At 43.4% G+C, this 24,203-nt stretch overlaps 1 protein-coding gene across 2 annotated transcripts in view; it reads left to right on the top strand.

The window, feature by feature from the left end:
* DUS2 (dihydrouridine synthase 2) overlaps window positions 1–24,203 on the top strand; it is a 39,109-nt gene that overhangs the window by 5,593 nt on the left and 9,313 nt on the right. Inside the window, exons 1-8 of one of the 2 annotated variants that reach the window (XM_090259388.1) lie at window positions 9,919–9,953; window positions 10,621–10,683; window positions 13,120–13,211; window positions 14,023–14,066; window positions 15,520–15,580; window positions 19,666–19,713; window positions 22,944–23,009; window positions 23,136–23,206. In XM_090259388.1, coding sequence (XP_090115514.1) covers window positions 13,209–13,211; window positions 14,023–14,066; window positions 15,520–15,580; window positions 19,666–19,713; window positions 22,944–23,009; window positions 23,136–23,206 — 293 coding nt within the window. In that variant the 5' untranslated portion in view covers window positions 9,919–9,953; window positions 10,621–10,683; window positions 13,120–13,208. Of the gene's footprint in view, window positions 1–9,907; window positions 9,954–10,620; window positions 10,684–13,119; window positions 13,212–14,022; window positions 14,067–15,519; window positions 15,581–19,665; window positions 19,714–22,943; window positions 23,010–23,135; window positions 23,207–24,203 lie in introns of those variants that run through there. The other variant, XM_090259387.1, reaches the window with a different exon arrangement.

The raw sequence follows: 24,203 nt of genomic DNA on the forward strand, positions 1-24,203 counted from the left end.
CAGTATTTCTTCTCCTTTTCTTCTTTTAAGGTAAATTTGAAATTGCAGAGTTCTTGTTCCCATTCCACTTTAAAAATTTTATTTATTTATTTGTTTGTTTGTTTATTTATTTTTAGAGAGAGGGGAAAGGAGAAAGAAAGGGAGAGAAACATCACTGTGTGGTTGCCTCTCACTTGCACCCCCAACTGGGAACCTGACATGCAACCTAGTCATGTGCCCTGACTGGGAATCGAACCAGCGACACTTGGTTCGCAGGCTGACACTCAATCCACTGAGCCACAGCAGCCAGGGGGCCCATTCCACTTTTTGATGCTCTGTGATTTTGTTTCTTTTGTTTCTGATAGCTTCTTGTGTAGTCTACTAACCCTATTTTCCATTCTTTTAATTTTTCCTGTCAGTAGTTCACAATGATTTTTTTTCTAAGTTCCGTTTATCTTTCATATGAATTGACTGCATCCTGGATTTTCAATAAGCTAATAAACTCTTGTTGTCGTCATTGGATGTTTTCTTACAAGATGTCCTGGGTTCCCATAGTCTTATCTGAGGAAGTCGCCACCCCTTAAAGGGACCTGCACTTGAGTGTCAGGGGTGGGGAAGTGGTAGCTTGGACTGTGGCAGGCAGGCAGGTGGCCACAGGGTTCCTGCATGGAGGGGGCAGGATTCTGGATGGGGGGGACCTGCCTTCCTCTAAAACAGAGCAAGGAGGAGAGGGAGAAGATGATGGAAGGGAGGGAAGCTGAGGGGTTTTGCCTAAGAGACTTGTTTTATTTATTTTAAAATATTTTTTAAATTTATTTTTAGAGAGAGAGGAAGGGAGGGAGACAGGAAGAGAAACATAGATCTGTGAGAGATACATCGATTGGTTGCCTCTCGAATGCCGCCAGTTGGGGACCTGGCCCACAACCCAGGCATGTGCCCTGACTGGGAACCGAACCACAATATTTTGGTTTGCAGGCTGGCACTCAATCCATTGAGGAACACGAGCCAGGGCAAGACTTGTTTTATGTAAGAGATGTAGGAAGCTCGTCTTCTGGTGGAAATAAGGGTGACAGGAATGGGGTATAGACTTGAGGAAAGAAAGTGAAGACATTTTGGTTCTGTTTTCCCTGGGGAATGGACACTGGGAGGTTTGTCTGGCGGCCAGATGTGCACAGTGACACTGATTTGCAGCTTTATGGGAAGGGGAGCTGAGAAGCCTAGCAAGGGGTATGCCCATGGCTGGTGATTGGAATGCCAGTATCTGCAGCAGGGCAGGGAGGGGCAGAGGCACCCAGGGCGCTGGCAAGGTGGAATGGGAGGAGAGAGTATGTGTTGTACAAAGGTGGGAGTCAGAAAGGGAGGTTTCAGAGTTCAGGATCACAGAGGCCCAAGACCTGACTCTTTTAAAAAAAAAAATTTTATGTGGTGATTTTAGAGATAGGAAAGGTGGGGGGAGAGAGAGAGAGAGACCAGAGACAGAGAGAGAAACATCAACTTGTTTCACTTACTTTAGTATGTACCCTGACTGGGAATTGAACTTGCAAGCTTGGTCTATCGGGATAGCACTCTAACCATCTGAGCTACCCAGCCAGGGCAAGACCTGACTTTTAATGATTTGTTGAAGTGGAGGCAAGGAGTTCCAGGAAATGTGAGCTGGGCTATTAGGGTACATCCATAAGCCTTCCAGGTCAGGGAAAGACCTGTTCCCAGGAGCCAGTGCCAGGGGAATATGGTAACTCACTGAGCATTATTCATATGGTTACTTATCCCTTGGGCTAACACTCAGGTCCCTGGTGGGTGTAGTCTTTCCTGGCCAGCACCCTCCTTGCCCTCCAGAAAAGCCTCTTGGATTTGGAAGGTCACTGGGAAGATGGGCAGTGAGGAATCATGGACTCAGAGCCTGAGGACTGGGGGCCCAAAAGACCATATCCCAGAGAACTTAGACGGCTGTTTACTTTCTTTGATTGTGATGCAATCCCCCTCCCCTCCGCCCCCCTCTCACCGCCCAGGATGATAACAGAGAGAGACATGCTAGGTCTACGTCCACTTAACCCATATTGACCAACAAGGTCCTGGAGGATGACTCTGACTCAAGGATAAAGCCCCCTGCTTCTTCCTTGTTGCCCCAGTTCCATCTCTGTCCAGCTGTCCCCTCCCTATGAGCACTTTAAGACAGGGTATATGGTGTCCCTCTTCTCTATCCATGCTTTGCATTCTGTCTCCATCGATTATTTGCATACTCTGATGACTCCATTCTCTCCCAAATCTGTGCCTTCAGTAAAAGTAAAGAGTTGGTTCTTGAGTTTTAGCCCTTTATTTTTAGATTCAATTATGCCCCTACCATCCTGCTGGTTTCTTCTGGTGGACCAAGTGGTAGTAAGGGGTTCAGGCCTTTAGAACCACCAGCTCACCTGGGCTCAAACCTATTCTAGGGGGAAATTCTGGGGGTTGCTTAAATTGAGGAAAAGGCAGTGGTACCTTCATTAACATATCCAGCCCCCTTGGCTTTCACTTCTGTGCAGGTAGCATTTTTCTGGGGCCCTAGAAAGTGGGGGTCTATTCACTTGGAGATACGTGGAATGAAACACCAGGGTGGAAGTGAGTGATTGCATTGTAGCACAGTGCCTGCTCTAGACAGCCGCTGTGTGTTTATGGCCCTGGGGACACTGGTCTGTACGATGGGGAAGTTAGGCAGTGGGAGCAATGCTGCCACAGGATACAGGTGAGCTGTCAGGTTCCAGAACTTCCATCAGCTACTTCTTTGGTATTTCTTAGGGTTGTTTTCAAGCACTTTAGAAGTCATGGGCACAGGATTTATGTGATGGCTTCAGAATGTGGCCTTCTTTTTGTCTAGGGCCTTCCTGATTGGTCAAAGCTTGGTTTTCCTAATGAGTGTGAATCCTTTCCTCCAGGGCTGTGCTAAGTTAGGAGAAAAGGAAATACTGATTAAAACTATTTGGCATGTTTGATGTTCTCATACTCTGGAAGAGTCAGTATGGCTTCTGAACAAAGGGGCTTCCACTGGAGGAGAACTAGGTCCTCCACATAGACCTAGCCCATGTGCAGAGCAGAAGTGGAGACGGGCAGGCAGCCTCTGTTTGCTGTGTGGTTCCTTGGCTGGGCCCTAAGTACTTGGTGTGACACAATGCGATGCCTGCTGCCCCCTGGTGGATTCCGAGTTGCTCTGCAGGCCAACATTATTGTACAGTATGAGCTGCCTGGATGACCTTATCTGGTTTCTCATGAGGAGACCCATTTGTGGGGTTAGATAGACAGACCACCCCACTTAGCTCACAGGACTGGGTATAGGACCTAGGGCATACCAGGCATTCAGGCACCTCCTTAAAAACCCTGTAAAGCCTTCAGCCGCTGGAGGTGAAGAAAGAATGAACCAGCTCAGCAAAAGTCAAGGGAGCAGTAGTCCAATTCCCCACCAAGATCTGCCCTATTGACAGTTTTCCAGGAGTTCCTCAGGTATTGCATTTCATTCCTTTTATAAGAACAATGGGACTTTAGTGGCCCAGACTGTGAGGTGACACTTACCTATTCGACCCATACTTTTTAATAAGCAAGATCAAGGGAGAACGCAGTGTTAAGAGGCCCAGATTACCAAAATAGGTACTTAAAATTTTAATTTTTATTGTAAAAAACACATAACAAAATTTATCATGTTAACTGTTTTTATTTAAAACTTTTTTTGTCCTCATGTGAGGATATTTTTTTCATTGTTTTTAGAGAGAGAGAAAGCGAGAGAGAGAAACGTTGATGTGAGAGAGAAGCATCAGTCCAGGGATTGTATATGCCAGGATGGGGGATTGAGCCCACAGCCTTGGTATATGCCCTGTCCGGGAATTGAATCTGCAACCTTTTGGTTACAAGACAATGCTCCAACCAACTGAGCCACACTGAACCAGGGCTATCATGTTAACTATTATTTTTAAAAATTATTTATTTATTTTTTTTGGAGAGAGAAGGGAGAAAGAGAGGGAGAGAAACATTGGTGTGCAGTTGGTTGCCTCTCACACACGCCCACCTGGGGACCTGGCCTGCAATCCAAGCATGTGCCCTGACTGGGAATTGAACTGGCAACCTTTTGATTCCCAGGCTGGTGTTCAGTCCACTGAGCATACCAGCCAGAGCTCATGTTAACTATTTTTAAGTGTAGTGTTTAAGTTCAGTAGTGTTAAGTCCACTCACATTGTTGTAAAACAGATCTTTGGAAACTCTATACCCATTAAACAACTCCCCATTACCACCTCCTCCCAAGCCCTGGTAACCACCATTCTACTTTAGATACCTCATACAAATGGAAGCATGCACTATTTATCTTCTTGTGACCAGATATTTCACTTAGCATAATGTCCTCAACATTCATCCATGTTGTGTATATGACAGGAGTTCCTTCTATTTTTAGGCTGAATAATATTCTATTGTATGTATATACTACATTTTGTTTATTCATCTGTCGATGAACGTTTGGGTTGCTTCTACCTCTTAGCTATTGTGAATAGTGCTTCTGTGAATATTGGTGTGCAAATAACACTTTGAGACCCTGTTTTTAATTCTTTTGGGTATATACACAGAAGTGATATTGCTGGATCATATAGTATTTCTATTTTTAAGTTTTTGAGGAACTCATACTGTTTTACACATCCTATCAACAGTGCACAATTTCTTCACATCCTTGCTAACACTCATTATTTTCTGCCTTTTTTTTTTTTTTGATAGTAGTCATCATCTAATGGGTTTGATTTGTTTATTGTGGGTTTGATTTGCATTTCTCTGATGATTAGTGATGTTGAACATGTTTTCATATGCTTTTTGGCCATTGGTGTATCACCTTTGGAGAATTTCTATTCAACTCTTTGCCCAGAGTGGATAATTTTTTAAAACTTAAAAAAGTTAAAGTTTATAGAAAAGTTGCAGGAATAGACAAAGAACATCCATATACCCTTTACCCAGATTAACCTGTGAATATTTTGATTGATTTGTTTTATAATTTGAGCTCTTTCTCTCTATATTTTTTTCTTAACTATTTGAGGGTAAGTTTCATATACTGTGATGTCTTCTCAAATACTTCATTGATATTTTCTAAGACTAAGGTCATTCTTCTATACAGCTGCTATACAGACATTATCTTCAGTGAATTTAACTTTGGTACAATATTTTTTTCTAATTTACCTTCCATATTCCAGTTCTGTCAGTTGGCCCAAAATATTCCTCTAAACATTTGTAAACATCTTTTATTGAAATATGGTTCATATACCATATAATTAACCAATTTGAAGTATACAATTTAATAGCTTTTAGTATATTTACAGTATTGTGTATCCATTACCACAGTCATTTAAAAAAAATTTTAACCCTGACTTGTGTGGCTCAGTGGGTTGAATGCTGGCCTGTGAACCAAAGGGTCACCGGTTCAATTCCCAGTCAGGGCACATGCCTGGGTTGCAGGCCAGGTCCCCAGTTGGGGGTGCGCAAGAGGCAACCACACATTAATGTTACTCTCCCTCTCTTTCCCCCTCCCTCCCCCCCTCTAAAAAATAAAGAAATAAAATCTTTAAATTTTTTTTTTAATTGACTTTTAGAGAGAGAGAGAGAAAAAAACATTGATTTATTGTTTCACTTATTTATGCATTCATTGGTTGATTCTTGTATGTGCCCTGACTAGGGATCAAACCTGCAAGCTGGGTGTATTTGGACAAAGCTCTAATCAGCTGAGCTACCCGCCAGGACACACAATCAATCTTGAATACTTTCATTACGCCAAAAAGAAACGTCATATTCATTAGTAATCACTCCTCAATTTTCCCCTCCTCAGTCCCTGGCAACTATTAATCTATTTTCCATCTTTATAGGTTTGCTTGTTTTGGACAGTCTCTATAAATAGACTTATACAATAAGAGGCTTTTGGTGCCTTGTTTCTTTCACTTAGCATGTTTTCAAGGTTCATCCATGTCATAGCATGTATCAGTACTTCATCCCTTTTAATGGCTGAATAATAGTCCATTGTTCGTATTCTGTATAACACAATTTGTTTATTCATTCATCAGTTGATGGGCATTTAGATTGTTTCTACCTTTTGACTTATGAAACATGTTATGTGAATATTCATGTACAAGTTTTTGTGTGGACATATATTTTCATTTCTCCTGCGTATATACCTAGGAGTGGAATTTCTGCATCATATGGTAACTCCATGTTTAACCATTTGAGAAATCACCAGGCTGTTTTCTACAACAATTGTATCATTTTACATCCTCACCAGCAGTGTATGAAGGTTCATTTCTCCCCATCCTTGCCAACACTTGTTATTATTTGTGTTTTTGATTATAGTCATCCTAGTGGGTGTGAAGTGATATCTCATTATGATTTTGATTTGCAGTTTCCTTAATGATTAATGGTGTTCAGCACCTTTTCCTGTGTTCATTGGGCATTTTTATATAACCTGTGGGAAATGTCTATTCAAGCTCTATGCTTGATTTTAACTGGGTTCTTTGTCTTTTTATTCTCACTGTGAGAACTCTGTAAGTTCTGGATACTACAACTTTATGATTTGCAAATGTTTTCTCCCACTCTGTGGGTTGTCTTTTCACTTAATTGATAATATCCTTTGATGCATTTTATTTGCATATAAATATTACATCCTTAGGAGAAGAATCCCAGGTTTTTTCCTCCTTTGTGTTTTCATCTTGCTTCTTCATGGTCCATGATGCCTGCTGAGGTTGTCAGTGCAATGAAACCAAACTGATGGGACAGGAGCAGGTGGTTCTTCCATTTTCTAGATCTTTGAGTTACACATCAAATCTGGGGCTGATTACTCCACACTTGTTTAACCTGCCCATGAGATTCACAACAATTTTTCCAGCTCTGTGATCATCAGTAATTTCAGATGTAACCATGCTCCATCATCACAGTTAGAAAATGGATGATGGCATCGGAGTGTGGCTTGATAAGGCATTTGCCTCTCTTTTTGGCACTGTTGATACTCGTTAGAGTATCGGCTAGGCCATTCCTGTGCACCAGTGTGGTGGCACAGAAGATGGCAGAAAGAGCCCATTATACAAATCTTTCACCTCCCTGTTTTCTTGCCTGTATGATTTCTCATGAGAAACCAATTGCTAATTTTATTGAGGATCCTTTGCACATGGTAGATCATGACTTTCTTGCTGCTTTCAATATTCTCTTTTTCTTCGACTTTTAGCAGTTTGATTGTGCTATGTCTAGGTATGGCTCTCTTGGAGTTTTCTGCTTAAGATTTGTTAAGCTTCTGGGATGTATAGAGTAATTTTTTTTTTTAAATCAAATTTGGGGATTTCTTTCTTTTTTTTTTCCCATTATTTCTTCAAACATTTTTTTCTATCCCTCTGAGACTCTTTCATTTTGTCAGTCACTTTTTTTTAAGGGGGCAACTTTAGTTGCTTGATCTGGGTATGTTTGTCTTTCTGAAAGTAGGAATATACAAAAGATCCATTAACTGAACTGGAGACTAAAAAAGTACCTGTATATGCCAGAGGTGGGGGGAGAAAGGTGGCATGGAGAGACATGGTGACAAACAGTAATGGATTAGCTCAGACAGAGAAAGCAAGCCAAGCGGAACGGAGGAGATGAAGGTAGCAGGATATATATCAGATATCAGAATGCAACTCATGACCGATAAGAAAGCCCATAAGTGATAAGGCACTTTAAAATTAAATACTATTTAGAGTATTAGGTAGCTATATGAAGAAAAAGTGACTTAGAAATGGCCTTAATTTTCAGATAAGTTAAAAAGCTAAATTACTTTCAAAAAGAAGGAAAATAACAAATTAAAATTATATTTTTTTGTAATGGAGATATATTAAACCAGAAGGCATTGTTGGTGGCAAAGTTGGGGTAGTCTCATCTATAAAAATAAAATGTTATATATGCTAAAAATCAAGGAAGCAATATTGATATAGGAAAAATATTTGTGATAATTGAGACAGAAAAACTCAATATTGGCAAAGAGCAGTTTTTTCCCCTCCGCACATTTTTTATAGATGTAGAAGACAGTTTGCTATGAAGATGCATGGATGATAAACTCTACCACATGGACAAACAGTGTTTATTTTCACAAATTAAGGAAATACAGTGAAAAAAACCTGTGTGTACCCCTAGAACAAACTATAATGAATAAAATTGATAAACTGTAGTGTTGAGAATGTGTGGGTGAGAGTGGGCACACTTGTGGTTTTTATAGGTGACAGTTTAAATTAATTTCTCCATTTAACAAACGGTTGAGTATCTGTGTGTAAGGCATTGAAGTGGCTTCAGCAGATGTTTAGTGAGCACTTGCAACGTGACAGATGCTAGTGACTGAAAGATCAATCAGACCATGTCCAGGCCCCCAAGGCTCCTCTGGTGTAGTGGGGCATCAGAGAAGAAAATAAGGCATTTCAAGGGCCATTTGGTGTCAGCTCCTCCTCTTGGAGTTCATGCTGGCTGGCCGGCCAGGGTGTCCTCCAAGCCCACTTTTGTGTGGACACAGGACCTTTCTCAGGGGGCTTATAGTCTTAATGGCAAGGATATGAGAGGTGCATCTGCAACTAGCATACAAAGAAGAAGTGGTAAGGGCTATAAAAGTGAACTTGACAGGGGGTTTTGGGAATTCCAGGGAGGACAGGGCACAGCTGGCATGGCTGGGGCTCCTGCGAGGAATTGCGTTGCTTTCCACTGCTTTTTCCCGGTCAAAGCTCAGCCTGGCAGCAGAGCTGCTTTTTATAAGCATAGGCCACCTGATACTGCCCACTTACACACGTGCCTTCTTGTGCCTGCCAGTGCAACTAGGATCACTGGCTACAGGGGCCCTGGGTCAGGCTCTGTCCATCCCTTGGGACACCACACTGGTCCTTGGGGCTTGGAGGCTGACCATGTATCTATACTGCTTGGCGGTGGTGAATTCTTTGGTTGGGCCTAGTGGACATCAGATACTTGATGACCTGATTGCAACATGGAGAGAGTAGCCACAGAAACCCCCAGAGCATATAGTAACCTGGATTATGGTTATGTTGGGAAGAGCCCCATTGGTGCCATAAGGGACCCATTGACCACTTGAGCTCTGCATGCTCCCATGAAGGAGCAAAGGCCATTGTGCTCACCTGGCTGGGTTGTGACTTGTGGAGGCTTATAAGGAGTCAGTATGGAGATGAGTACTAGGGGTGAGTTTCTTCACATCTTCTTTTGGCCCCCCCTCCCCCCCAGGACTCCTGGCATGAGCTTCTGATTTGTCTTCCACATCTGTTGAAATGATCACTGAACAAAGAAGAACAGTGTTGTCTCCCACCAACAGGCAGAGAATCTCAATCCTGCAGGAGGCATGAGCTTTCCCTTCTTTTTTATGATCCTGATTTTGAAGAAACCCCTTTTTTCTTTTTTTTTGTGAGTCTGAATATCTCCAGAGCTGAGGATCTCACCCCTTTCGTTTCCATGTAGTGTTTCCACATAGCGTAGAAGTGTTCGACTTTTCTTTCCTGTGTTGATCTCAAATTTTCCTCCCTGTGCTTCTGGTTTTGCTTTTGTCCTTGGACATTTCCTAGGATGAGGTGGGGGAAGGTTCTTGGAGAGGATGGCCTGGAGCTGGGACTAGTGGGTGAGGAAGGTGCCCAGGTGTCCACATCCTGGACTGTTGTCTTCTCTCTGGACCCCTGAGCTGCTCACCCTTTCTAGACCCCAAATATCTCCAGGGTCCTTAGGGAGAGTAGCTGATTGAGTGAAGCTCATTCAAGCCCCTGCTAGCCATGCCTGGGTGGGGAGGACAGCACTGCATGTCCCAAAAGCCATGATTTGCTGTTAGTAGTAGAGCAACAGGCCACGAAGCCCCCATCAGATGTGCAGTGAAGGTCCTCCCCCAGTGCCCCGGGCCTCTATGCCCAGGACTGAAAAGTATCCTCTGATTCCTCCGTAGGAGCTGATCGACCTCAAGATGCTTCAGTGCAAGAGAGTTGTCAATGGTGAGTGCAGCTGTGGTCCCAAGATTGTGTTTGCGCCCAGTCAGGCCCAAGCAACATTATCACTGCCCTTGCCTGTAGTGACAGGGTCCTTCCAGGGTTCTCCTTGCCTGACTGTATAATTTTGTGGATCACGTGTTCCTTGGAAAACAGTCACTGCTCTCCAGAGACCCTGACAAAGAGCCAAATGTGAAACAGGCTAAGAATGCCTTCCACCCACAGGCTTGCTGGCATAGAAACTGCCAGATTTCATAGTACAGGACGGACCCGAGAAGCCTTTGGGTTGGGATGGCATTGGAGCTGGTTCTGGCTGTGCCTCTTGGTAACTGTGTGACCTTGGTCAAGTCACATCACCCCTATGCCTCAGTTTCTTAAGCTGTAAAATGAAAATCGATCCCTGCTTTACTTAAATCATAGGATTGGAGTCAAATAAGATAAGGTACATGTAAGTATGTTGCAAATGAAACTGGTTGTACTGAATTGTGGTTTTATTTATATTTTATTGATGATACTGATTCAGCTTTGATTAGGTGTGGTATTGTTAGGTTTTTGAAATGGATATACATTTGTCATATTTTAATGTAAGTTCACTAGAAGTTGTGACTCAATTTTGTCTTTAATTGTTTTAGATTTATATTTTCTTTGTGTTATGAAAAATTCAATGTTACAGGTCTGCGTAACGTAGGAAGTGAAAATCTCCCATAATCTCATACTTGAAGAGGTGATCACAAAGGTGAATAATGTATATATATTTTACACATTTAGTAAAGCATGTACGTAAAAATATAATGTGTTTGTATATCTCCCTTCCTGCCCCCTTGGTATCATGCTACACATGTTTTGCCACTTTTCTACTAGGACATTTTTCCATGTCACTACTACAGATGACCATGTCAGAATTGATGTTACCAGTGCTTTCACAGGGGTTTTAGTGTTTTGCTGCTATAAATAAATAGAGCTCTAGTATAAGCACACTGAGTTTTTATTCTTCTCTCAGATTTCTTACTGCCGGTCATGAGCTGGCTCTGCTGTTGGAGATTAATTTGATCACCTCTCCCAACATATCACTGCCTTTACCGCACCTTTTTGATCTTCTAATCTGTTCAGTGCTAGAATGGTAATAACAGCTTCTATTTATGGAAGTGCTTCTTTACTTGCATTAAAGATCTTGTTTACTTCTCAAAGGAAATGCATAAGATAGGTATAGTCTCCCATCTGCCACGTTGGATCTCTTTCCTGTGGTGCTAGTCATCTTTGAAGGCTAAATATGGTAGTACCTGTTGTAGAGCTTTGTTATGAGGATCATATGAGATTCTTATTATTTTCAATTGTTACGTTCTATAAAGTTGCTACAAACATCAAATTAGTGAATACTGAACCATTCTCCTAGAGGAAATATAGGCATACATCATTTTTTTGCCCTTTGCATATACTGTGTTTTTTACAGATCGAAGGTTTGTGGCAACCCTGCGTCGAGCAAGCCCATTGGCGCCGTTTTCCGACGGGCTCAGATGATGCTTAACATTTTTTTAGCAACAAAATATTTTAAATTAGGGTATCTACAGTTTTTAGACACAATGCTATAGGATACTTAATAGACTATAGTATGAACATAACTTTCTTATGCACTGGGAAACCAAAAAGTGTACATGACTTACCCTAATTGCGACATTTACTTTTTTTTAAAGATTATTCATTTATTTTTCGAGACAGGGGGAGAGAGAGAAAGAGGGAGAGAAACATCAGTGTATGGTTGCCTCTTGTGTGCCCCCAACTGGGGACCTGGCCCGCAACCCAGGCATGTGCCCTGGCTGGGAATCGAACTGGTCACCCTTTGGTTCACAAGCCTGCGCTCAATCTACTGAGCCACACCAGCCAGGGTGTGACATTTACTTTTTGTGGTGGTCTGGAACTGAACCTGCAGTGTCTCTGAGGTCTGTTTGTACATGTGTAGGTTCCTGCAAACCTCTGGTCACGCATTTTCCTTAACAGATTAATACATAATCTTGTTTTATGTGTTTTTCTGTTTAAAGACATGTAATTTAATATATAATCTGTTGATTCATTAACATTGAACTCACAGCCAACAGCTCTGTGTATAATTTCATGTCTGCACAAAGCTTGCCTGACACATGTATTTTCTCTGTAATGCACATCACAGCTTTCTTGTGCATGGGAACACTAGATAGCACTTCTCTGTGCTTGGGGCCATTTAAAGCAATGAGATTACCAACAAAAATGCAAAAATGCAGCATTATAGATGCCATCGTAAAGACACTTGTTTACAGTATGAGAGCTGAAACAAGAAGGTTGCCTTGTTTGACTAGCTGGGAACATACTTTGGATGAATGAAATTTTCTGTGATTCTGTGCATGTCCGAGAATGATGATATATGTGCCTTGAGTATTGATTTGGGGATTACAAATAAACTTTGGTGAGCAGGCAAATCTGCAAATACACAACAACAGTTAATAAGAATCTACTGTAATATAGTAAATCTCTGCTCATGGTATCTGGCACCTGGTAAGTCATTAAGAAACAGCAACTTTGCTGAACTTCAGAGTGACATATGGGAAAATTGGGTCAAAATCTGAAGCTCAGACAAGGTGCTCTATATGCACATTTTAAAAGATGTTTTAAAATTGCAAAATGTAGCCCTGTCCAGGTGGCTCAGTTAATTGAAGCATCATCCCATACACCAAAAGGTTGTGGGCTTTGTCCCCAGTCTAGGCACATACCTAGGTTGCGGGTTCTATTCCTGGTCAGAGTGTGTATGGGAAGCAACCAATCAGTTTCTCTCTCTTTCTCCTATCCTCTCTCTATAAAATCAATGACCATATCCTCAGGTGAGGATTAATAAGTAAATAAATTAATAAATAAAATTGCAAAATGTAACAGCCATACAGAGAAATTGCATAACACACAAGTGTGCAGTTTCACAAATAACTGTAAAACAAACAACCGTGTAACTCGCCATCACCCAGGGCAGTAAATGGAACATCATTAGCTCCTCAAAAAGTCTCCCATGTGTACACTGGTTTCTTTTAAAAACGGTGTACTTCTGGCATCCCTTTTTTCCTTAAAGCTGGTACTTTTGCTTTGTTTTCTTGCAGGGATTAGGCTAGGCTGAACTTGCTTCATTAATAGGTGGGCCTGTGTTTTCTTGCAGAAGTGCTCAGCACCGTGGACTTTGTTGCCCCTGATGACCGAGTGGTCTTCCGCACCTGCAAAAGAGAACAGAGCAGGGTCGTCTTCCAGATGGTATGAGACCCCACGCCTGACCCATCTCCCGGGTTTGCTATCTTATGCCCTGAGCTGGGCCGGTGTTAAATGCCTGGGCTTCAGTGCACAGTGGTGCCTTATGAAGACTCCTCTTTAACATTTTTCAAAGATCTGCTTATGAATGATTACAAAGTTGGAGATAGTTTATGGAAATCAAGCTATAGTAGTCTGTTACATGTCTCCCATCTCAAATTGAATTTCCTTAATTATAGGAATTATCTGTTTGGCATGACTTATATGTTTTCAGTCCCTGGCGTTAGTTATTCAGATCACGGTCTTCATTTTTATTTTATTTTTTATTTTTTGTAGTCTGTATATATTTCCCATGTAAATAAATTAGGTTTGCTCAAGAGTAGTTAATATTTATGTTAGGATTATAATGATTCTGTAGCTCTCTTCTCTCAATTTGGACATTTCTTGGTGCTTTTTCAGAATAGCGCCTGAATTAGATTTTTAAAAAATTGACAACAATGGGTAGACATATGATAAAGCAAATATAGCAAATCTTAATTATAGAACCCAAAAGATGGGTATATGATTGTTCATTATAAAAAAATTTTCAATGTTTTTATATGTTTGAAAGTAATCATGGCATTGATGACATTTTCTAGGCCCTCTAATCTACTTTTGGCCTTTGATAGAGGGCTAGTCTAGTGGACTGGTCTTGTTTAAGAGACACCAGCTGGACTCCACTTGCTGACGTGTGTGTGCATGGCATGCATGGATGTGTTTGCCTGTGTGTGTGTACCTGTGTCAGGGTGGTGGTTGATGCAGCCTTTTGTGTTCCCAGGGGACTTCAGACGCAGAGCGAGCCCTTGCTGTGGCCAAACTTGTGTAAGTTCTTCCCTCTTTGGAACTATTTTTGTCTCTCCTGTTGGCCAAACTTGTGTAAGTTCTTCCCTCTTTGGAACTATTTTTGTCTCTCCTGTTGGCTCTGAGGCCTTACTGTTCCTTGTGATGTTGGAGGTGACTATCCTTCTGCCTTCTAGTTTACTACCTTCTGTTTCCTTCTGTTTCCTTTCTGGATTCTTTCTCTGTGGTATCCGAGGATTGCTCTGGGACTCATGTGTACCCACTGTGCTCAGATCCCAGATAACCTCTGTATGGGTGTCTGTTGATTTTTTTAAAGATTTTATTTATTTATTTTTAGAGAGAGGGGAAGGGAGGGAGAGAGAGAGGGAGAGAAACAATCTAAGGGTGGTTGCCTCTTGTGCGCCCCCAGCTGGGGACCTGGCCTGCAACCCAGGCATGTGCCCTGACTGGGAATTGAACCGGCGACCCTTTGGTTCTCAGGCCAGCACTCAATTCAATGAGCCATAGCAGCCAGCGCAAGGGTGCCTAATTTTTAGTGTTAATTCATGAAGCTCCCTTTCCAAGGACTCTTATGACCATGAGCCCTGAGGTTTTAAATCTCATGAAGTGTAGGTTAGACTTATTGCTTCCTAAATTAATGAAGACAGGAGAGTATTGTGGTTAGGGAGTTAGATGAACCTGGGTTGTAATTCTGGCTTTGGCTTTGGCTTTGGCTTTGCTACTTGCTAACTGTGTGACCTTAGTAACCTTGCTGAGAACTTAGTTTACTCATCTACAAGGTAAGACCAGTAGTATTACCTACCTCCGACATTATAGGGAAAGATAAATGAAATAATGCATGTAAATATCTTTGCTGTGTGGCACATAGTGAGTGCGTAGTAAGTATTAGCTGTTGTTATTAATTACAGTAAGGGTGAGAAGGAGTTCACAGAGTAGTTGCTGCTGAATCACAGCCTGTTAACTGAGTATATACCACAAGATGATGTAAGGGTCCTGTCTACATCTGAGAACTGTTTGGGGTAAGCCAAGCGCGTGACCCAGCCAGTGAAGGCGGTCCTGTAACTTCCGCAGGAACCAGTGCTCTGGGTAAGGGTTCTCATGCTCATGTCACTTTTGTGCATGGACAGATGGCTTTCACTGCCCCAGTCAGACCTGGAACTCCGGGATCGAGGTCAGTGTGACTGTCACTCAGTATTTGAGTTATCTGATATAACTCCAAAGTAGCAAAGTCCTCTACAACTGGGTCTTTGTAAATATGTGAGCACATTATTCCATGCCTCATGGTCTTTGCTCAGGGGAGGCAGCTGTACATTTTAGAGATAGGTTGTTTTTCAGCTTCTGACACTAAGGTTGGTGTGTTTTGGGGCCAAGGACATGGTAAGGGATTCATGAGCACAGACCCATGCCTTTGACTCCACCTTCTTTCCTCAAATTGAATATTTACTACTACCTTTTCTATTTCATGTTTTTCCAGAGAAAATGATGTGGCTGGTATTGATGTCAACATGGGCTGTCCAAAAGAGTATTCCACCAAGGTAAACTGAGTTCTTTATACTCTTTACAAATATAAGGTGCAGATTAAACAGGACTAATGAGATATGACAACTAAGTACAGTACTTGACTCTAGTACTATATGGGGAAAATGCTTAAGTAGATATTATTAGATCAATGGGCAAAATTGGAATGTGGACCATGGTAGATTAGCTGAAAACACTCTATCAATGTAAATTTATAAAGTTAAGAACTCTTTGGTTTTGTAAGAATATTTCTTTCTTTCTTTTTTTTTTTTTTTAGTGAAAAGAAAAAAGAACTGTTTATTTAACAGTTAAATAGATTTAGATTATTTGTGGATTTCTGCTGTTGAGTCTTATGTTCTTTAAAATACCCACAAACACATAGTTCTGCCTCCCCCTACCAAACCAGGCCAGCCTTAGAAAAGTCGGAAACAGTGTTTCCCTACTTCCTAGGCACAGTTTGGCTTTACCAGTAGCTGCCAATCACTCAATTCTGATTGGGGAGGTCCTTTCTGTGTCGTGGTGCCCTCCAGCTTTTAATGCAGAACCACGTGGATTCTCAGCCTCCTTGTAAACTGCCTTCTTCCTGCAAACCACGTGGATCTCCTCTCCTTCTCAAAACCGCATGGCGAGAGCCTCTTAAAGCAGCCTGGAGAGCCCTCTCAAAACTGCATGGAGAACTCAGCTTCTTTAATCCGCATGGAGAACCTAGCTTCTCAAAACCGGATGGAGAAGACCCCTTTCACAAGCCGCATGGAGGGTGCATGCGAGAGAGCAATCTGGAGAGCCCCCTCCTCCAAACCACATGGAGGGAGAGCATGAGAATGAGAAAGCAAAAGAGAGAGAGAGAGAGAGAGAGAGCTGTAAGAATATTTCTATTCTTAGAAAATATACACCAAGGTATTTAGGGGTCAGGGGCTATGACATATGTAAATTTTCCCTCAAATGGTGAGGAAGAAGTTTATATACACATACATATACATATACACATAAACACACACACAACATTATGCCCATTTGTTTTAAATGATATAAATATTAAAAGAAAAAATAATGTGTACAGGGCTTTGTCCTTTCCTGAACAACACCAAGACATACATCTTTTTAAAAATGGAGGATGCAGCCATGGCCATTGTGGCTCAGTGGATGGAGCCTTGTCCTGTAGCTAAAGGGTCACAGGTTTGGTTCCCGGTCAAGGCACATATCTGGGTTGCAGGTTTGCTCTCCACTCTAGGCGCATATGGGAGGCAACCAATCAGTGCTTCTCTCTTGCATTGATGTTTCTCTTTCTTCCTCTCTCCCTTCATCTCTCTTTAAAAGCAATGAAAAAAATGTCCTTGGGTGAGGACAATAAATAAATAAATAAATAAAATAGAGGATGCAGTACATGTGTCCCCATTTTTGCATTAGAAGATCAGACCAGAGTGCTAGGATAGCTCAGAAAGGAACCGAAAGGCAGCACTTAAACTCGGGATTTGACAGAGAAACGTGGTCCTCGATGAGGAGAGGAGGTTTGGGACCCCGCAGGCGGAAGGAGTGGCGGTGCAGAGCTTAGACGCCAACATGAAATAGAGGCACAGAACCTTGATTTGACCAGAGGGTTGGAGAGTGGGAGATGATAAGAAAATAGAGGAACACAGGTCTGAAAATCTGGTGTAGTTGGACTTGAATCTTCGATATCTCTGGCCTTTTGTGAACAGAAAGGCATGTGATCAAAAACTTAATTTCTTTCCCCAGGGGAAACCAGTGTTACTAGTTTCTTGTGTGTCTTTCCAAATACATTCAGTGAGTAGAAATACTAATCTGGGAGCCATGTGTCTTGTGGATTCAAGTGGAAAGAGGCTAGAGGTGGGGACACAGATTCGTGCCATGAGTCCACAAGAAAGACTAGGGATAGAGAGAGGAGAAGCCCACCTAGAGCCAAACTTGACAGGACGTGGCTGGCAAATGATTGGACTGGGTGTGGGGAAGTGGAGTGAGTGGTTGGGGTAGAGAGAGGAAAGACTGGCAGCCAGGAGGACAGTGGGTCTTCCATGCCAACAGGACTGCATGTTTGGAGCAGATTACAAGCACCGCTTGGGGTTGGTGCCGGTGAGACACCAGAGGGACTCCTGCAGGGCTACCCCTTGGAACCTTAGAGTAGGGTGTGTGGTTGGGGTTTGTAGTGTAGATATAGCAGGTGTCCACCTGGGCCCACTGCCCAGAATCAGTCACTCTGTTTTCAGGGGTTATGTGGCCTGGGGACCTTTCCTTTAAGCCAGGAGGCTGAAGACTGCCTGAGGAAAAGGCGCTTGGGACTCTTGAAGCCCGGATGGTCTATAGACAGCTGCTTCAAGGAACTGTGGAGATTTGAAATTGTCAATGGGAAATTGAAAACTCTGGACTCTTGTTGTGCTGTCTTCAAATTATTTCTGTGTGTTTGTGAGTTATGTAAGGAGCAGAATTGAAATTATTGGAATAATCTCCCTGAGTTCATGGGGTGAAAGAAAGCAAAGGACAGAATTGTATACGGTGTCTTACCATTTATGTGGGGGGATGGGAAATTAATATTTATTTACATTTACTTTTGTCTTCATAGAATATATTTGGAAAGGCACATAAGAAACTAATAACACTGGCTTTCCCTTTGGAAGGAAGCTAAGTTTTTATTGGGTTTTGCACAGGGGTTAAATTACCTTTGCCAGGGTGCTGCTCAAAATAATTAACAATTAGCCCAGCTCTGGCACCTTCTGGTCAGAATAGATTTTTAGCAGTATGCCATACCAGTGCATACCATCCGGACAGAGTATTTGCTCCCTTCTGGTGGTTCAGAAATTGGAACCATGTAAAAGGTATGAATTAAAAAATTTCCATTCCTCAGGGAGTAAGAGTTCTTACTTTTTACCCTTTTGAGTCTTTAAAAATTTTAATGTGTTACCTATTCAAAAAAGCAAATAAATGATTTAAATAGGAATGAACGAAGAAAGGAAGGAAGGAAGGGAGAGAGGGCAGAAGGACCAATTGAGAAACCCATTGTTGTGGAAGGGCCAGCGAGCCTGCATTTTAGAGCCTGTGTTTCCACAAGCAAGGGCTGAATTGTGAGTGAGCTGAAGGACAGATGGATCTGGGGTGTGGCCAGAGCTTCCTTAAAGCCTCTAAGGTTTGTATCTGTGGCCAGGGCTAGTCTTCTTCTGCCCTTCCTATTTTCCTCTGACATTCAGGCTCAGATTAACCCAGTCAGTGGTGGGTCAGTGTTCTCTCTGATCCTAATCTGTCATCCTTTAAAACATGTAATCACTGAACTTAAACCTTTGGTGCACAAACTGTGAGCATTCATTAGTATACAGTCTATATACTGACAGTATATATTTATTGGATTTGTTTTTCTCCCCTTCACCTCACTCTTAATGGGTTCTTTAATGCCCTCCCCTGGCCCCCTTGTTAAAATAAGTCATGGCATTGTCCAGAACTTGGATAATATAAAAGAATGAAAAAAGAGCAGGAAAATCACCAGTAATCCCACCATCAGGAGACACCCTCTGTTTAAGTCAAGATTCATGTGGCCCCACTGGTTGTTGGTGTCCATTAGCTGGGGCTTTGTTAGAGTTTGACATTGGTCTGGGTGCTCAGGATTGGGCCATTGTCTGCAGGTTGCATGCCTCTGAGTGGCTTTGCTGGCAATGGTAGTACCAAAGCAAGTGATGGTAGGATAGGAAGAAGATGCATTTGCTTTCCTTTCAAAGGAAGAGGGATTCATTGTTATTTTTTTTTTTAAGGGCTTGGCAGATGGCGGGGTTTAGTTTATTAAGGCACTGAGACCCTGGGTAAGGAATAGGTGGTCCTGAAACATTATTTCTGTAGAACTCACTTCTAGATAGATCTGTGGCTTTTGCTAAGGGATCAGAGTGATGACTATTAGAATTCATCAGACTCTGATCCTTGGTTTTGTGGGTATGGATACTGCTGCGTTCCTGCTTGCTTAAGAGAAGTGCTCATTGCCAGTGGACCTTGGTCCCTTAGAGACATGTGCTGGGGTGCTGGCATGTTGCCACATCATGTGGCCATATCATGGGGAGGGGCCACCCTCCTCCAGCTATAAGAAGCCCCTCTGTGTGCTTTTCCTTAGGGAGGAATGGGAGCTGCTCTGCTGTCAGATCCTGACAAGATTGAGAAGGTAAGTCTTGCATGAGTGAAAGCAGAGGTCCTCAAACATGGAACACTTTCCACTCGCCTCTCCCAGATTGTGAATCAGTCACTCTGCCTGGAGTCTGGAAAATTTATAAAAGGCTTCCCAGTGACTTTGTCATGCAGCCAAGTTCAGTGACCCCTGAGCCAGCCTACATTAGCCTTGGAGTTCCTTAAAAGCCCAGGATTAGGGACATGTCAACTGAGATCTGGGGAGGAGGGAGAGGGGCAGAGATCCATTTAGAACTTCCTCTGTATTGTCTGTCTCCATTCTGAGAAGATCATGAGAGTGTAGGACCAGCTACCTGTGGGTTGTGGGCAGGCTCAGTGGCTGTGGGGACAGGTCGGGAGGATTGGCCTCTCCCAGGAGCTTGGTGAGTACAGAAGTGGGGCCCTCGGTATTGCTGTACTCCACCAGCAGCCTCTGAGAGCAGGCCAGGGCAGGGTCATCAGAGGCAAGTGGAGATTAGTCTCCTCTGATCCCCTTCCTACAGTGATTCTGGTGGCCAGGTTTATGAGGCTCTGGGGACAGGTTGGCATTTGCCACTCAGTATTGTGAGCTTCCAGGGCATGTGGAGATGTCATTTTCTGCTAAAACCATGTATGCCTTTTACTTTCCTCTCTCAGTCTACCAGCTATCTTCTTGTTGCTCTTCTTAGCTCCTTTGACTTCCTTTTCGTTTTCCATCCCCACTTCCCTGGTGCAACTTAAGACTTGTAGTGCCTCCCACAGGCTACACACAGTGACTTGGGATAAAGCACCAAAAAAAGTGGCCACTACTTGTGCTGGCTGCTGTGTCAGCAGCTCACTCCTGTGCATTTCCCCAGCCCCGCTGTCCCTGGGATATCAGAAGGCCACATGTCTATGAGCTAGGTGCCTTTTCATTTTTCCCATGTACAGATAGGTACGTATAATGTATCTGTAAGTACCTATAGTGTATCCTTAGTGTTTGTAGGGTAATTTCCAAGGTATATTCCAGCATTTATTCCATTTGTTCTCCAAATCCCTTGAAGTAGACAGGGAAGGCATTTGTTATCTCCATTTGACCAAGACTAATAAAACTAAAGCATGGAGAGAGAAAATAATTTCCTCAAGATCATGTAGCAAAGAAGCAGGCAGAGCTGAGTCTGAAGCCATGGTCTTGTGATCTCTTCCCTAGCATCAGTGCCCTCTTGAGATGGTATCTCAGGTTAAAAGTGTTAGGTGTAGCTTCTAAGTGCCAAGGTCAGTAGATACCTGGACCCGGGAACCTCCAGTCAGACACCCTTCTGCAGGATGGGGTGGATGTGAGCAACCATGGATGTCAAACTCCTCCCTCTCACCGTTGCCCAGGATTCCCTGGACCCCACTGCTGCCCAGGGCATCCCCCTTGTGCACATTGCACTTGCGCTGTGACTAACAATGGGCAGGGCCAGGATTTGAACTCAGTTCTCACTCATTCCCAAGCCTAAGCTTTCCCACCCTCCTCCCCAACCCCTTCCCAACAACCAAGGGAGCTTCTCTTGAGTCACCCTGTGGATCTGATAAGACGAGCCTGCCTGTGAGTAGATGTGCTGTGATCTACTCAGGTAGGGGTCTGCCGCAGGTCCTTTTCCCCACACACGTTCACATCACAGAGATGTGGTATCACTTGGATCTTGGAGAGTTGGGTCCAGGAGTTTCATGCTAGAGCCTGGCCAGAAGACAGACTCCAGTTGCCCTTTCCTCTCAGTGTGAACCTTGCAAGGGGCTAGGGCTTTTGGTTACTAATTTCCTTCCTAGTCCTGAACATGCACATGAAATAAATAGAAATACTGAGGAAGGTGCTTAGAGCTACTTGGATAAGACACCAAAAGGAAGCTTTGCAGAACAGAGAATTAGATCAAACCAGCTGATGTTACTTAAATCACCAACCATCAGAGGATTCTAAGTCAGTACTTGCAAAGGAACCTTTCAGAGATAGTGCTGTCAGCCTGAGGGAAGAGACTGGAGTAAGAATTTTTATTGTGTATCCCAGTGGGTCTGGCAGTCCCCCCTTAAAGGGTTGGTGCTCCTGTAAGGTCTGCCAGAGGGACCCTAGGACCTTAGGCCCAGTCTGCCTCCTGGGGCAGCACGTGAGGCCTGTTCCTCTCTGGCAGTTGAGCCTGGGTCAGCAGGTCTTGTCTCAACCATTATCTGTCCTCCTGCCAGACAGCCCGGCCTCTTAGTCTGATGTCTTCTGGGGGGCCTGCCTCATCCTGTCCCTGCCAAAAAGGCCTCCACTGCTTCTTGCAACCTGGCTCTCTGCTGCCCTCACCTGTCTAGAACCAAGACTGGCAGCAGCTGCCTGCATGTCCCCTCTGCTTGACAGCAACCTCGTTCTTGAAAGACGCTCTTGGGATCACCTTCTGTCCAGCTTGCCAGGCCTGAAATTTTGGATGAGGGAAGAAGATAGCAGTGCCACTGACATGCAGTGTCCTCTACATCTCTCTTGATCTATGACTCTTAAGAAGTCCGGTCTTGCTACCTCCCTGACACTTTTCCAGTATGCCTTTCTTGATCTGTCTTTGAAGTTCTTCAAAATTACTGCGCAAAGTAAACACTTTTTAATATGTTGACTATGTTGTCTTTTCCTGTGCCAGTTTCATTCCTGTATATCTGACTCCCCTTAAGAGAAGGGTACGTGAGGACAGGGCCCAAGACCTGTAAACCCTTCCTGCTCCCTCACCCTGCAGATCCTGGAACAGCACTAAGAGAGCATTGCCTTCAAGCAGGAAAGAAGATATGAGCAATGTGTTCTCAACCAGGACTAGGCCTCAGAATCATATTGAGGAGGGAGTGTGTTGAGCAGAGCCTTTAAAAACACATATTCCTAAGCTCTGCTCCAAGAGACCCACTTAGAAATATGAGGTGGGATCTAAGAATCTGTATTAAGCTCTCAGGTGTTTGCCCTGGCAAAGGATCACTGTATTTTACACAGGCATGCATGCAGATCCATCACTCATCCATTCATTTACCAAAAATATGTGTACTACTGTACTACTGTGTGCCAGGCAAGGGGCTAGCATAGAAAAAAGATGGACTCTTTCCTTCATGGAGCTTACATGTTTACGTGTGCAACAGACATTTGTGTGGATACATACATGAACACAGACATGTCTATGCCACTAGGACACACAGGTCTGTAGCAGAAGTAGTTAGTACAAGCCCTTGTGGTGGTTTGTTCCAGAAGAGGCAGGTGCTCTTGTGCTCTCTCTGCAGATCCTCAGCACTCTTGTTCAAGGGACACACAGACCTGTAACCTGCAAGATTCGCCTCTTACCATCGGTAAGTATCGTGTGTTACATTTGAAGGTCTGTTTTCTTTGGGGATATTTATTTGGGCCCACTTTAGGGGCTGACAGCTGCTCCCTCTCTGGCTTCAGTAACCACCCTGTGGGGGTCTCTTCCTCAGCTGGAAGATACCCTGAGCCTTGTGAAGCGGATAGAGAGCACTGGCATTGCCGCCATCGCAGTTCATGGGAGGTGAGTGGTTGCTTTTCTAGTGACTGACTTGCAGAGAGGTCCTCTGCCATCTTAATGATCCCTCGGCAGACCTCAGGTGACAACTAAGTTCTCTTCTACATATGCAACCTACCTCTGCCTAGCTCTCTGACATCCTGGGGGCGGTCCAACTCTTATGAGCTTGCATTTTTCTTTGTTTCACTCACTGAGCATCTACTGGCGGTAGGCACTGCACTGAGCTTTAGAGACAGGGAGACGGAGGAGGAGGGAGAAATGCCCCTAACCTTAGGCTGTGCAGGATGTGTAAATGGTAGAGATGGAATGATTTGCTCAAAATTGCATCATGCAGCCAGGAAGTGGTGGAATTAGAACTCTGAATCTCATTTTCTTTCCACTACGTTGAGCAATAGCTTCTGCCTCGAATGACCCCAGGCAGATTGCTGTTCTTTTACAGGCGCTGCCTTTTCTGTCTGTCCCTGTTGGATTGCCAGCTGACACAATGACTGCTTTAAACAGTCTTTGTATCTGTAGCTTATGTGCTCTCTGCTGAGAGCTGAGGTGTTGCTGAAGGCTGCCCTGGGTTTCCCAGTCAAACTTGCTCCCTGTGTTCAGGCTGTGCTTTTGTACAGAATCCCAGTCAGTAGACTTTGGCCAGTGACCTCTCTTCACTGAGTGATATTCCTTTTGGGTTCAGGGACTTGTAGGAACAGTGCATTTTTTTTTGCTGGGTTGTATCTTTTATAGCATTTTCAGAAAAAGGAACCCAGAAGTCCAACATATAAAAGAGAAGAGCATAGCTGTATGGATGGAAGCCAGTAGGGGAGGTGAAGGCCACATCCATTTTACACCCTGAGGCAATAGGCTTTGAGCTCAGACTACCTGGTTTCAAATCCCAGCTCTGCTGCTTGTTGGCTCTGTATCCTTGGAGAAATCATTTAACTTCTCTGCACAACATTCCTCATTTGGAAATTAAGATAATTTCTGCTTTATACGGTTCTTTTCTACCAGTAGTTGGAAA

This window comes from Furipterus horrens, unplaced genomic scaffold (assembly GCF_987537825.1).
Source record: "Furipterus horrens unplaced genomic scaffold, mFurHor1.1.pri manual_scaffold_13, whole genome shotgun sequence".
Lineage (NCBI taxonomy): Eukaryota > Metazoa > Chordata > Mammalia > Chiroptera > Furipteridae > Furipterus > Furipterus horrens.